The sequence below is a fragment of the Protopterus annectens genome, chromosome 2.part2, assembly GCF_019279795.1.
Source record: "Protopterus annectens isolate FY-2018-M chromosome 2.part2, PAN1.0, whole genome shotgun sequence".
Taxonomy (NCBI): domain Eukaryota; kingdom Metazoa; phylum Chordata; order Ceratodontiformes; family Protopteridae; genus Protopterus; species Protopterus annectens.
This window is the reverse complement of record NC_056730.1, coordinates 386726577-386742911: the sequence shown is the minus strand read 5'-3', so window position 1 is coordinate 386742911 and position 16335 is coordinate 386726577. Positions and strand designations below refer to the sequence as shown.

The 16335-nt window shown below is 39.4% G+C and overlaps 1 protein-coding gene across 1 annotated transcript in view; it reads left to right on the top strand.

Annotated features, from left to right (window-relative positions):
* The window catches only part of CDC20B (cell division cycle 20B), a 453794-nt gene that overhangs the window by 83043 nt on the left and 354416 nt on the right, over positions 1-16335 (top strand). Inside the window, exon 4 of the mRNA XM_044064423.1 lies at positions 11972-12122. Coding sequence (XP_043920358.1) covers positions 11972-12122 — 151 coding nt within the window. The remainder of the gene's footprint in view (positions 1-11971; positions 12123-16335) is intronic.

Genomic DNA, 16335 nt, shown 5'->3' with positions numbered 1-16335 from the left:
CAGGTGCAGCTAACATTGGGTAAGACAGTGATTCAGGTCATAGCCTGTTACAGGTCCCCAACCATGTCCCAAGACACTCACTCCACGTTCCTAAGCACCCTTGAGAATATTAGGGTCCAACCTGACACACTCATACTGGGCAACTTCAACTACTCCTCCATTAACTGGGAAAACTACTCATATACCAATACACTTTCCCAACATTTCCTGAAATTCATTAATTCCAATGCCCTGGACCAGCTCGTTCTTATCCCCACTAGAGGTAGCAATATCCTTGACCTGATCATTACTAACTTGGGCGACCATTGCTCTACACCAATAGTCAACTCCTCTTTGGTTAGATTCGTCCACAAACTAATCACCTTGGAAATCCACATCCCTCCCACCTCCCCATGCAAAGGTAACCACTATAAAAAATATCTCCAAAGCTAACTTTGGGCTCCTAAGAACAGAGGTGACTAACTTCACGGCACCCATGCAAATGGAGAATAGTTGCATGACTGCCGAATCATACACCAGTGCACTGTGAACACATACATAAATGCATGTATCTCGCCATACCCAATAGAACCAAGACGATCTCCTCCAAAAAAAGGAAGCCAATCTGGTGGTCCCCTGCCATAAACAAACTCTACAACATAAGGAGGAAACTGATGCAGAATAAGGTGAAGTCCCAGGATTGGAAAATCTCCCTTATCAGCCTCAACAAAAAGTTGAGATCCCTCATCAAATCCTCTAAAGCTAGCTATGAACACAGAACTGCAGCAGATAGTAAAGACAACCACAAAGCCTTCTATAGTTATGTAAAGAACCTCCACAGCAATACCCAGATTTGCTCTGAGCTACTGCACAATGGTACCTCCTGTATGGAGCCAACAGATATTGCCAATATTCTGGCCGACAGATTCAGTGCCAACCCCCTCCAAAGGACCAATCGCAATATCAGTAGATTGCCAGGCACCTAGTATTACTAATGCACAGGTTAAAACAGCACTGTCCAAGGCCAAGAATACAGTTTCTGTGGGACCTGACAATATCCCTGGCTGTGTTCTACATGAACTACAGAGTGAACTGGCAGCTCACCTGTGTGCCCTGTTCAATAACAGCTTCACCTCAGGCTTTGGCCCTACCAAATGGCGCACTGCTATAGTCATCCCTCTCCACAAAGGAGGAGCGACTACAGACCCTGGGAACTATCACCCCATTATCCTGACAAGTCTGATATGCAAAGCTATGGAATGCATCATCATGGACCTAATGAACAAGGATATTTGGAATCTCCAAACTCTAGATCCCACACAATTTGGTTTTGTGAAGGGTTGATCATGCCTGCTCAACTTGTTCAATTTCTTTGAGTCAGTCACCAGAGCTATGAATAAAGGCAAGGTAGTTCATACAGCCTAACTTGATCTGGCCAAGGCCTTTGATACCATTCTCCACTTAGGAATCATAGAAAAACTCACTAAGCTAGGCATTAAACCCTATATCACTAGGTGAGTTGCAAACTGGCTCACAGATAGAACTCACAGTGTGAAAGTAGCTGACTCCAAGTCAGACTGCCGACCAGTCATGAGTGGAGTCCCACAGGGATCGGTCCTGGGTCCCCTCCTGTTTGGTATCTACTTCTCAGAAGTCCAGTCCAACACAGAGGGAGTCTGGCTGGGAAAGTCTGCAGATAATTGCAAGTTGGGAGCCATTATTAACTCCCCAAGTGATGTTGACATCTTACAGAAAGGCCTCACTGAGACCAACAACTGGTGTCAGAACCATGGCTTGAAGCTCAATGCTAAAAAATGTGTCATCATCCCCTTTGGGAAAAGTCCAGTTCCCATGAATTACCACATCAATGGTAGTCCACTGAACACAGAATTCTTTATAAGAGATCTGGGAACACAGATTAACAGCAACCTCTCTTTTGACCACCACATTGCCACTATGGTCAGAAAGTCCTTCTAAGTGGCACATCTCATAACTAAGGGTTTTGCATCCAAGAAGAAAAATGTCATTGTCTCCCTCTACTCTACTCTTCCCTCATTAGGCCAATAATTGAGTACAATGCCCCATTTGGCATGCACCTCACTAGACACCTGCAACAACTGGAGAGGCCACAAAAGTACCTCACAAAGAGGATCCTAGGCCTTAAACACTTGTCCTGTATGGACAGACTCAAAAAAACTTCAACTATTGTCTGTCTCATATCGCCTACTTAGAGACGATCTCTGCTTGACTTATAAAGCCATGTCTGACCCAGCTCTGTTAGAAATGCTACATCTAAAGAAATCCCAATCCCTCTGCACCACATGCTCCAAAGACCTCAACCTCATTACCACAATTAACAGAATGTACTGGAGGGACAGGTTCATAACCCAGAGACTGCTCATGCTATGGAATAGACTTCCCATACATGTCCAACAGAGCACCTCACTGGCCTTCTTCAAGAGAAATCTTGATAAGTGGATGGGAAATAGAAAATTCACCCCGGGGATCACTCCAGTGGCACTACTCGACAGAGGCACTGGAAACTAAGGTCAGGTGGCACGTTGCCAGGGTAATGCTATGGGCTAGGTTTGTAAAGGCTTCAGGGCCATTAGCCTAGTACATACCTATGAACCTATATATATATATATATATATATATATATATATATATATATATATATATACATATATGTGTTATATTATCTATATATCTATATATATATATATATATATATATATATATATATATATATATATCTATATATATATATATATATATATATATATATATATATATATATATATATATATGTATAGATAAAATATATTTCCATTAACTTGAAACTCTTCTATTAATGACAGTTGCCAGTTATTACACTTATTAATTATATTGTAGTGAATAAAAGGAAGTTTAAATAGCACGAGTGCTGCATCCTTCATATTGACAGCATGGAAGTAATTGGGTTTTGAGCCATGGCTCTTGGAGAAGTCATAGAGATATGTATTCAGACACATATGGTCTGACTGGTACATCTGCATAAATATACAGTCCTGGTGGAATTTCTTTTTGACAAAGAAAATAATATAGAAAGCCTGCATACATTCAGGCTTGATGTTAGACAAAGAGACAATTAAAATGTAGAAAACACTGCACTAGCAAGAAGACAGTGGTAACCAGGAATCAAGGCAACATTGCTTTACAACATTAGATCTGTCTAGCAGGACCTTCCTGAAGTATTATGACCAAGTATGCAAACTCCTAGATCACATAAAAATACAGACATGACCTGGACAGATTTATACCAAATAAGTGCAATAATACAAAAGGTTTAGCGAACAGATATGAAAGACATGGAATGTGCCCTTGCATAGCACAATGAAAAAGATCGTTATAAGACATAGAAGATCCTAGCAAACAGAGTTCACTTATATGAAATATTATAGAAACACACACACACACACACACACACACACACACACACACACACACACACACACACATATATATATGTATATATATATATATATATATATATATATATTTGTCAGTTGTGCCTTGAATTCTCTTTCCTTTGATCATCATGTTGCAACAGCAGGTAGGAAAACCTTATATCTAGTGCAGCTGATTGCAACTGGTCAGAGATTCTTAAGCCATAAGCACAAAACAGATTGCAAATGAACACCAGAGAAGAGATCTTAACAAGAAAACGAGTACAGTAAGATGTTTTAAAATTTGTCTTGAATAGACAATTTGGTTTTGTGCAGCATGCTGTAAAGTCACATTATATAAACTTGGTGGGTATTAATGCTATGGAGCAATATTCATCAGCGGGAGCCTGTTAGAATCCTGCACTTCCTCCCCTTTGAGTAACAATCTATGGCGTATGGCTGTAGACATGCAGTGACGGTGCAATGACATCTCAGCAAATAGGCCCACATAGATTCATAAAGTACTAGATTAACTGCCATTCTGGGCCATTATAAGCCTAGCAGTTTCCATTTTGGTGCTTAAGTTAACCTATCCCATTTTTTTCAAATGCATTTATTTATTTATTTATTTATCTACCATTTGTTAACTGGGTTAGTCTGGCAGGGCCAGGAGCCCTTTTTCAGCAGAGACCCTAGAAGAAAAGATCCAGGTTACATAAAATTAGCTATAGAGTGAAAAAAAAGTAAGACATGTAGCAAATGAAAGATTTGTCAATATACATAGTAAACGTCAAATAGTACATCAGATATTTGTAGCATGCAAACAGAGATATCAGGAATAAATCATAGTTCAGAAATGTGTTATTATACAATACAGTAACAGCAAAAGAACAACGTACACACATGTAGGTATTTCATTAGTAGAAGTGAAGGAGCTAGGAGGCCAGCTTAAGAAATTCAGTCATTCTAAAGCTGAAGGACAGGGTAGGGGACAGGAGGTGTAGGAGCAATAGGTGGTGAGATCATTGGTGAGATCAGATCATAAACTAATCTCACTAGAAATCCACATCCCGCCCCCACCCCAAACAAAAAAGATCACAGTGAAGAACTTCTCTAAAGCAAACTTCACACTACTCAAGACAGGTGTGGTATCCTTCAAGGCCCCCGAGCCAATGGAAACCACAACCCAAGCTGCGGAAGCCCTTACAAATGCCTTCTATGAACACCTTCAGGACTGCATGGATCAGGCAATCCCAAATAAAACCAAGACTCTTTCCACCAAGGGCAAACGTCCAGTCTGGTGGACCCCACCCATAAACAAACTTTACAATAAGAGGAGAAAGCTATTACATGATAGAGCAAACTCCCAAAAGGGAAGGCATCTTTGATCAGCACTAGCAAGAAACTACGATCCCTCATAAAATCATCCAAGGCCAACTTTGAGAGAAAAATTGCCATAGATTCAAAAAGACAATCATAAGGCCTTCTTCAGCTATGTCAGAAACCTGGGTGGAAACTCCCAGATATGCTCAGAATTAGTCCAAAATGATACAAAAATCACTGAACCCACAGACATTGCCAGCATACTGGCAGACAGGTTCAGCGCAAACTTCACCCCCTCTCCCCAAAAGGAGAGATAACTATCCCAACTGAGTGTAGCCTCCCAGACATCTCAAATGCGCAGGTGAAAGCTGCTCTCTAAAGCTAAAAACACAGCATCAATGGGACCGGATGGGGTCCCCGGCTGTGTGCTACATGAACTCAATGAAGAACTAAACCCGCACATAAGGCAGCTGTTTAATCTTAGCCTCACCACAGGATATGTGCCCAAGGAGTGGCGTACGGCAACTGTGGTCCCACTCCACAAAGGCGGTGCCTCTACGGACCCTGTTAATTACCGCCCCATAAGCTTAACAAGCCTGGTCTGCAAAGCTATGGAGAGGATCATAATGGAACTCATAAACAAGGACATAGGGGACTTGCAGACCTTGGACCCAACCCAGTTTGGCTTTGTCAAGGGCAGATCTTGCCTTTGAACTTGGTCGACTTCTTCAAACAGTCACCAAGGCCATTGATGAGGAAAGGCAGTCCATACAGCCTACCTTGACCTTGCAAAGCTGGACACAATACCCCACTCGGGTATTATAGAGAAACTTACCAGCTTAAATGTAAACCCATATGTCACAAGATGGGTAGCAAACTGGCTAAAGGACAGAACCCACAGGGTTAGAGTTGCTGGAGCCATGTCAGACTCCAAGCCGATTACAAGTGGAGTCCCACAGGGCACAGTCCTTGGCCCCCTATTGTTCAGCATCTACTTCTCAGAAGTACAGGCAAACATAGGAGGACTATGGCTGACAAAGTTTGCGGATGACTGCAAACTGGGTGCCATAGTGGATAGTACATCGGACACAGACATCCTTCAGAGGGGTCTCACGGAAATTGATAGCTGGTGCCAGAGCCATGGCCTGAAGTTAAACGCAAAAAAGTGTATAGTCATACCCTTCGGGAAAAACAAGGTAACCCCAAGCTACCATATAGGTGGCAACCCACTAAGCACAGAAGAGGTTATCAGGGACCTGGGGACCCAGGTTGACAGTGGCCTCTCGTTTGACACTCATGTTGCTAAAGTGGTTCGAAAGACCTTCTACATTGCCCACCTGATCATGAAGGGATTCACATCCAGATCAAGTGAGGTCATTGTTCCCCTGTACTCTTCACTTATCAGACCAATGATCGAGTACAATGCCCCATTCGGGATGTATCTCACCCGACACCTGCAGCAATTGGAGAGACCCCAAAAGTTCCTCACCAAAAGGATAAAGGGACTCCAAAACCTGTCATATGCTGCCAGACTGAAGAAACTCCAACTCTATTCAGTTGCATACCGTCTGCTCAGAGGTGACCTGTGCCTGACATACAAGGCCATGACCAACCCGGAATTAATGGACATGCTCCACCTCAAAAAATTCAAATCCACCAAAACCACTAGAGCAAGAGACTTAAACCTTAGCACGGATATAAATAGGACATGCTGGAGGGATAGATTTATCACCCAGAGACTCCCCATGCTGTGGAATAAAATCCCGGTCCATGTGAGGCAGAGCACCTCGCTGGCTCTGTTCAAGTGAAATCTTGACCGGTGGATGGGAGATCGTAGGTTTACCCCAGGAATCATCTCTGTGTCACTGCTGGACAGAGGCACAACAAACTAATGGGCACAGTATTTCTAACATAAGGGGCGGCGTAAGCCACATAACTTTGGGCTAGGCTTATAAATGCCTTGCGGCAGTTAGCCTAGTATAAACCTATGAACCTATAATAGGAGAACAGGAGAGAAAATTACTGGGGACAGTAAATAGGTTAAGTTAATAGGGTGAAGAGATGGCAGACAGTCTAAAGAAAAGGGAATTAAGTTGAGGGGATGAAAGGTGGGAGAGGGAGATGAGGGAGAAGATGGAGGTGGAGACATTTGGGGGGGGTCATTACAGGAGCAGATCCAGGAGTTAGGCAGGAATTCTTTTAATCCTGTTTTGAAACTGGTTGGGCTTCTAAGAGAGCGTATGTGGAGAGGGAGATTATTCCAGGCAGAGGAGACTGAGTGACTGCATAGTATTTTGCCAATGGATTTTTGGGTTTTGAGGTATGTAGCAAGAGTTGGTCAGAGCTACGTAGGTAACAATTAGGAATATAGGGGGAGATAAGGTTTGCCAGAGATGGGCAGGCAAGGGGGTTGGTGAATGTGTGAGTGGGCTAGGTGGATTGGTGGGAGGAGGAGTTGATGCTGAAATTCCAGCCAGTGTAGTTTTTTAAGGAAAGACAGTGGTGAGACCTATAGGGGAAATTACTGGCAAATCTGGCTATTTTATTATAACTGAGTTCAAGTTTGTTGAAAAGATTCTTTTGGAGGTGGGTAAAGATAGGCGAGGCATATAGTAAGGTGGGGAGAAGGTAAGCTTGAGTTAAGGAGAATTTAGATTCAGGAGTTAAGAATTTTTTGTTCTAATACATAATGCCAAGTTTTTGGTGTGCCTTTTTAACACAGTTGCAAATGTGGGTGTCGAATTTGAGTTCATCATCTATGTACACCCCAAGGAGTTTAGTGTGGGATTCAACTTTGACAGATGTGTTGTTGAGAGAGGAGACAGAGATTGTGGGTTTGAGGTGTTGGAGTGGTTTAGGAAGGAAAAGAAGGAGGTTAGTTTTGTTAGGGTTAAGGAGCAGTTGACTGGAAGAGAGGCATTTTTCAACTAATTGCAGAGATTCTTGAGTGATGGTTAGTAGGTGAGGTAAATTATCAGATGTAGAGATGTTAGTTGAGTCATCAGCATATTGTATGAGAGTGGAGTGGGGGCAGGAGTGATAAAGGTTATTGGTAAATATATTAAATAGGAGGGGCCCCAGGATGGAGCCTTGGGGAACCTCTGTGTGAACAGAGAGGAAATGGAAGGTATCAGAGAGCCATTTGACAGGATAAGGATAAAAATGCAGTGGTAGTGCAATGATGGGGTCTGAAACCATGTTGACTGGGGTGAAGAGGTTCTCTTGAGTGAGATATGTAACTAGTTATTTGTGTATACACTTTCTGAGAATTTTAGATAGGAGGAATAGAATAGCAATAGGTCTGAAATTAGAGGGGGTCAGTGGAGTTGCCTCCTTTATGCAGTGGCAGAACATAGAATTTTTCCAGATGGTGGGGATGATGGATTCCTGTATGGAACAATTGATAAGTATGGAGACTGGATAGGCAATGGAGAACATTTCTGAAGGCCAACCCACTCAGATTCTTAACGTTGAATTCTGTTCCAGCTTTCACCATTTCCACTTTACTGAAAAAAAAATCTAAGCTTGTTTACCCCTTTCCTGTAACAAGTCTAGTCCAGATACAGATTTACTGTATCCAGGACTGTTTGTAAGCTCCTGAGCCCCGCCACCCCCTGCTTAACTAGGGTTAAACTATTCCCGGCACCATAAAGTTTGCTCTTCAAATTTTCCCTTACAACTATCCAGCTTTTTAGTTTTAACACTCAAATCTGTTTCTTTGAGTTCAGTACTTGTTCAGAACTCATTGTAAGCACTAAATAAGCTACAAATGATTATAGCATTCAACTTTCCTCACTTGTCTAGAGGAAAACAGTTTTTAGTACTTAATAAATAAGCACCTATCCAGGCATGTCTAAAGGTCAGCTCCCGGTGTTTCTACCTGATGAATCTGGGCATCTTGGGGCAATGCAGCAATTGCCTCATGTACACAGACAACCCTTTCCTCCTACCACCCAACACTACAACCTGTGAAAGATACACTTATATAGCCAAACTGGAAGCAAAGCTCTCTTCGGCAAAGACTGGACTTGACAGTCAAGAGGAGAAGGTAAACTCTTGCACCTCACCACACTCATCACATAGTCCCTCAAAACCTACACCACCAAAACACACACATAGAAGCACAAACCACATGCCTACATTCATGGAGGCTCTCAATAAAAATCTGCCCAAACAACCAAGATCTCCAAAGCAGAAATGCAAGCAACCTCCACCCCCCCAACACAACCCAAATGACACATAGCCCACAAATTCAGTGTGCCACTCAACTACAGCCCATAAGGCATAACGTACCCAACACTCTAGTCATAGGTGACTCTATAGTCAGGCACACTGATGTTCCACTCACCAGGCTAAAAAGGGGAAAGTTACTGTCAGCTGCCTGTCGGGTGCCAGGATCTGCCACATAATGCACACACTCAGGTCACTCCACAACAAGTACAAATAGGAGTCTGTCATTGTCCATGTTGGTGTGAATGACTTGAGATGTACCACTCTGGACTACATGAAAAGAGACATGGAGGAGCTATCTGATCTTGTAGCTCAGGCAGGTATGACCCTAGCCCTGAGTAGCATCCTGCCATCACCCAGAATGATACATCAGTGCAAGGACAAAATGGCTGACTTCAATAATTGGCTAAGCTTCTGGTGTCATTTTAAGGGAATCCAGTATCTGTCTGCCTGGGATGACATGATCGACAGACCACGATGCTTTGCTAGAGATGGCCTGCACCTGTCGTCCTTGGGATTCCAGATATTGGCAAAGGCTCTTGCCACCCCTATATTGCCTTTTTTAGGTAAGGTTCAAATGGCAAATTCACCACTGTAACAGGAACAAGCAAGCAAAATCTGAGGGTAATGCTATTCAATGCTAGAAGTCTAAACCTCAAAATGCACTCACTCGAGGCACTCCTTAAAATGGAGATCATCAACATCTGTGCAGTGACAGAGACCTGGTTCAAAGCTCCAGAGAGAACTGCTGCATTACCAGGCTACAATTTATAGCACACCTTTCGGCCACCTAACCCAGACTGAAACACTAAAGGTGGAGGTGTGTTCATATTCGTTAAGGATGTCCACACCTCCAAGCTAGTTGCTCAGCATAATGCATCTGAGATTATCCAAGTGCAACTAACTCTGGGCAAGACTGCAGTCCAAATTGTAGCTTGCTACAGACCCCCCAACATGCCCCAGGATTTTCACTCCTCTTTTCTTGATACACTGGAAAATATTATGGTGCAACCCAACACCCTAATAATGGGTGATTTCAACTACCCCACCATTAACTGGGAAAACTACTCATGTACCTACTCTTTTGCTTAACGTTTTCTGGAATTCATAAATTCAAACACCTTGGATCAACTTATCCACACCCCCACCATGGGGCAGCAATATCCTAGACCTGGTCATTACCAACATGGGTGACCGGTGTTCCACACCAGAGGTCAGTTCCTTGTTGGTCAGATCCAACCACAAGCTAATCACCCTAGACATCCACATCCCACCCTCACCCCCCATTAAGGAAACAAACGTAAAAATTTTTCCAAAGCCAACTTCACGGTTCTTAAAACAGAAGTGGCAAACTTCATGACACCCATGCAGATGAACAGTAGAGGTAGGACTGCTGAATCCTACAGAAATACACTTTATAAGTACTTATACGAGTGCATGGATCGTGCTATCCCTAACAGAACCAAGATGCTATCCTCTAAAAAAAAGGAAGCCAATGTGGTGGTTTTCTGACATAAACAAACTGTACAACAGAAAAAAGAAGCTGTTGCAAAAAAGAGTAAAATTCCATGATTGGAGGAACTGCCTAGTCAGCCTCAGTAAGAAGCTGAGATCCCTCATAACATCCTCCAAAGCTAGTTATGAAAACAAAATCGCCACTGATTCTAAAGACAACCACAAAGCATTCTATAGCTATGTCAAGAATCTCAATGGCAACACTCAGATCTGCTTTGAGTTACAGCACAATGGCACTAAATATACAGAACCAACTGATGTTGCCAACATCCTGGCAGATAGGTTCAGTGCTAACATTTACCCCCCCCACCCCCTAAAGGGCCCATCTCTATACCGGAATAATGCAAAGTTCCTGTAATCACGGCTGCACAGGTAAAAATCTCACTCTCCAAAGCCAAGAACTCAGCATCCATGGGACCTGACAACATGACTGCAATCCAAATTGTAGCTTGTTACAGACCCCCCCACCATGCCTCAGGATTTTCACTCCTCTTTTCTTGATACACTGGAAAATATTAGGATACAACCCAACACCCTAATAATGGGTGATTTCAACTATCACCCCCCATTAAGGAAACAAACGTAAAAATTTTTCCAAAGCCAACTTCACGGTTGAACTGGCACCCCACCTAAGTACCATGTTCAGTCATAGCCTCACCTCAGGCTTTGTGCCCATTGAATGGCACACTATGACAGTTATTCCACTCCACAAAGGGGGAGCCACAACAGACCCCGGGATCTACCGCCTCTTTAGCCTAATGAGCCTGGTCTGCAAGGCCATGGAATGTATCATCATGGAACTCATAAACAAAGACATTAGTAATCTTCAAACTCTGGACTCCACACAGGTTGGTGTTGTAAAAGGCAGATCATGTCTCCTAAACCTGATAGACTTCTTTCACTAAACTAGGTATAAATCCCTATGTCACAAGATGGGTTGCCAACTGGCTTACTGACAGAACCCACAGCGTGAAAGTAGCAGACTCCAAATCCGACTTCAGACCAGTGACAAGTGGAGTATGACAGGGTTCAGTCCTGGGTCCTCTCCTGTTTGGTATCTACTTCTCTATAGTACAGGCTAACACAGAAGGTCTTTGGCTAACGAAGTTCACAGATGACTGCAAACTAGGAGCCATAATCAAAGCTCTTTTTAGTTTATCCTGCTAGTTCCACTTATGGTTTTACTAAGTTTATTTGTATAACTTCTTCTCTTCTGCATAGACTAAAGACTATTGCATGTAGTATTCACTATCTTTGTTGTAAACACAGAGTGAATAATATACTCCAGGTTACTACTTTCACCTGTTACTTAATAGTCACAATTACTACTCTGTTTTTTGTTCAACTCTAGCTTGATATACAGCTTGTTTATTATAGTTAATATTTTTATGGGTCTTACTAACATAACAATGGACTCCTTAAACAGTTATGTTCTAGACGAGTTGTTAAAAAACAACTATATTTTTGAATGCACACATTGTGGTGTTTATTTTAAGAATGGACAAAGTGGCTTACGCCTTGATGGTGTTGCACTTTTAGAACTAACAAATATTGCTAAAAGTAAACATATTAATGATAGTCACTCTTATTCATATCATTTTGACAAGGATTTCTTAACTATCTCTGACTATGTTGTAGATCAGCGTGGTAATGAATTTAAAGGAAAGATCCCTGTCACATTGAACCCTAGACTTGAGAATCAGTATACTGAAATTATTGATGCAAGTTCTAATGTATGTACTTCTCTTAGTTTAACCAATAATATAAAATAAAATAAAATGAATAATAAGAAGTGTAAAAAACTTCATAATAATAGAGCAATTTTTGAAATAAAAAGTTCAGGTGTGATATATTGTGAAGAAATATTTGAATCTCTTGGTGAATTAGATCTTGATCCAGATATTAGACTGCATATTAAGAAGCCCTGTAGCCTTCCAACAGTGATGCAACTTCCAAATATGACAACCATACTTGTGTTATTAATCTTAGTTTAAATAATTGGCTTTACTGTAAAGTTATTGTAAAAAAGAAAATTGCTAGACTTGGAGAGCAGGATTACAATGGTGGCACATCTTTAAAGGTAATTGAACAGGTATTGAATACCACTGCAAACAATACGGGATTACATGTGGTGGATAACTTAGATTTTATTAAAAGCAACAAGCATGCCACCCCAAGGAAACAACCTAAACAAACTGCCAACACAAGAAATCAGGTGATATTATTACAGTGTGACACAATGGATATTTTGATCCCACAAATATGCAGTACTTGTAATCTTCATTTAAAGATAAACAAGAAATCTTAAGACTGGATGCTTTTATGTTATAACCAGTTATTGTTCAACTCAATGATTTGGATAAGTACATGCACACTATATCAGCATTGCCAAAACTAAAATTAATTGATATTCCAAACTTATTACATAGACTTATTTTATTGAAACCAAGGTATGATTTTTTTCATAATTCATGCAGGAACAAATGACCTTAAGTATGCCCCTATGAATCAAATGAAGAATGCAATTCTTGAAATAACTGACGTTTTCAAAAGTTTAAAGGTTGAAAATGTATTTGGTAAAAAAATATCCTCTAGTTCATGAAATGGTTATATGTTCACAAAGGCACACAGTTTTAACAAATGGTTAAAGCAATTATCTACAGTTTATAACTAACAATCATTAAATGTTAGGAAGACTATTTCTTATTCCAGATTTTTTGCATGGGGTAAATTATATTTAAACATGTATGTTGCTTCATTTGTGGCCGGTAAAATATCTGAACAATTTTTAAAGTTTCTGTACCAAATCATAAAGTAGTAACAGAAAGTTTGATACTACTATAAAATATTGCTACTGTAATGTCAGAAGCCTGGGTAATATATCTGATGAACTTTTATATTTAATGGTGAAATAGAATGATAAAACTGTAGCCATAACTGAATCCTGGAATTCAATGAAATTTCATTTGAAAGATTATGTTAAATAAGAGTGTCTAAGGCAAGATAAAAGAGGGGAGGGATTGTATTATGGATTCCACCCCATCTTTTTTTTGAGTACTATAAAACCATTATTATACATTTATTTGGTTAGGATAAAAATTGTTGAACACATCTTGTTTTAAGTTATCATACATCAAGTGTGACTACAGAACTTCACTGGGAATATTTAATTGCAATAGAAAATGTTTTATAATAAAAATAATGTTATATTATTTGGTGAATACATTTATCCTGGTATTTCCTGGGATAGTTTGTCTACTAACAACTTTTTAAAAAGAATGTTTTGACATTATAACCTCTCATAGATTGATTTGATTAGTTACAGGTAATACAAGAGGTAATTTCCTATTAGATACAATGACTTCTTCTATTCCTAATAAGAGAAATGGCTTGGTGACTTTACCATCATTAGACATGTTTTATCGGGTCTATGTCAGATGATCAAGTTTTCAGAAACTCAAAATTCATACAGTGGGGACCATATGATTGAGTTTCCGAAAACTTGAACATCAAAAAAAAAATAAATAAACCCACAAAAAAACACAAAAGTCTACCTTTTTCTACAATTTGGCAGGGAGAAAGCCCTCCTACAGCCCCCATGTGAGGGGCTGCTCCTACCACATCCCCTGCAAATTATATATACCAATGCTGAGATCGTACTGCCATGAGCAAAAGGGTAAATTTCCTGATCCGCACTATACCCCAGTCTCCATTCAAAAGTTCGAGTTTTTAAAAACTTGATCATATTATCTTGACCATATGAATTTCAAGTTTCTGAAAACTCGATCAACTGATAGGGACCCAGTCTGATCAGAACTCAATATTATTTGAAATTAATTTGATAACAAAAATCTTTTTATTGAAAAAATACTATGAGCTGTACAGAGTATTATAATTTACTTTCTCAGTTGGGTTGTTTGGATTGGAAAAACTTACCTTTGCCTTTTGAAAACCAATTTGGGTATTCAATACTTGAATGTTTGTTACACAGTTGTGTTAAAACATCCTTGTGCCACAAATCTGGTGAATCTGCTTTTCCTTTATGGTGGAACAGAGCTCTTACAAGGTTATTTAGAATAAAAAAAGAATTTAAAAACCTACAAGAAAAATTCAACACACTTTATTAAGAAAAAAACTCAATAATATGTGAAGGAAATCAAAACAAGATATTAGAAAAATAAGACTTGTTTTGAAAATAATTTGTTTAGTAATTCTTTGAAGAAAAAAGTATTTTACAAATATATTAATTAAATTAACAATGGGAATACCGGAACTGATACAATAACCAATAATGATACACTTATTCAATATGCATATTTGATTGCTTGTGAATTTAACAATCTTTTCATATATTAATAATTATGTTAGTCATAATATAGTTTATTCTGGCTTACTATCTAGAACACGGACATGTCCAACTGCTCTTAACAAAATTTAGAAAACTACATCTATGTGACCAGATATGAGATCTAGGCACTTATTATTGAGTATTAGAAATGTAATTACTCCAACTTTATGTATAATTTTTAATAAATTATTAGTTAATGGGTTTAACCCAAACAATTAGAAACTATCTTGGATAATTCTGATCCATAAAAAAATATAAAAAAAATCAGATTGTTAATTATAGACCAATAAGTTTAACATTATTCATTTGTAAGTGCTTTGAAAGATGTTTGCTAGATTTAATGAGCAGCATTGGTAATAGCACAGCAGCATGAGATGTCGATCAATGTGATTCTGTTGGGTAGATCCACACATAGCTGTCAACCTTCCATGTTCAAAATGTGAAACACTTACTAATGGTTTACGAACAACTTCAACTAGGAAGGTCATAGGATGGTTAAAATATGCTGGTTTTACTTATAAAGAAGATCTTTTAATTAATTAATATGATTAATTTTTATTTACAATGGATTTCACTTAAAAGATTCCTAACACTGAATGTGTGACAGAGTCTTTCAATGTGGAACTTTGAGTAACTTCGAGGAACATGAACTTTTTAAGACCCCAAATGAGGTACGTTCCTCGTAATGAGGTACACTTGAGAGGTATGGATCCACAGTGACTAACTTAGTGAGATTTTTATGAACAGATAACAATGGCATTAGGACTGTCACTGTGGCAATTTACTTGGTTTTGGCTAAGGCTTTTGGTTATCTCCCTTACCAGGCCATCGATAAGGGCTTAACTAAGATTAATACCAACAGTTACATCATAAGATGGCTGACTAATGGACAATGTGTAAACATCCGAAAAGTGGAGTCTGAATATCTACCAGTAAAATCAGTGTCCCCAAGAATCAGTGCTGGGACCAGCGTTATTCAACTTAGTCTTTTACATTATTCACAGCAGCAATAGATATTGGCTCTATAAATGCACTGATTGTAAGATTGGGTTCATAATGCAAAATGTAATCAAGTTGAATGATCTTAATCTATACTTACAGACATTAAGTGGGCACTGGATACTTGTCTACAATTTAGTATAAATGCAATATTATGTACTTTACAAATACAATTACATGATACCCAATACACTTATCAACTTTACTGCTTAAGGGAGTTAAGGAATATAAAGATGTGGGCATCATCTAACCATATTTTAAAACACATACCAAAGTTATTGGTGCAAAATCTATTCAGTATATGAGTTTTTAAAGGAATATTCCAACAAGAGATGAGAAATGTTTAGTATTAGCATATAAAACAGATATCAGACCAATAACTAATTATAACAACACTTTCTGTATATAAACTAAACAACTTAGGAGTTTAGAAAGAGTACAAAGGAAATTGTGACATTAAGGGGATTGGATTACGGAACTCGATGTAAACAACTGAATCTGTTGTTTTCTTTT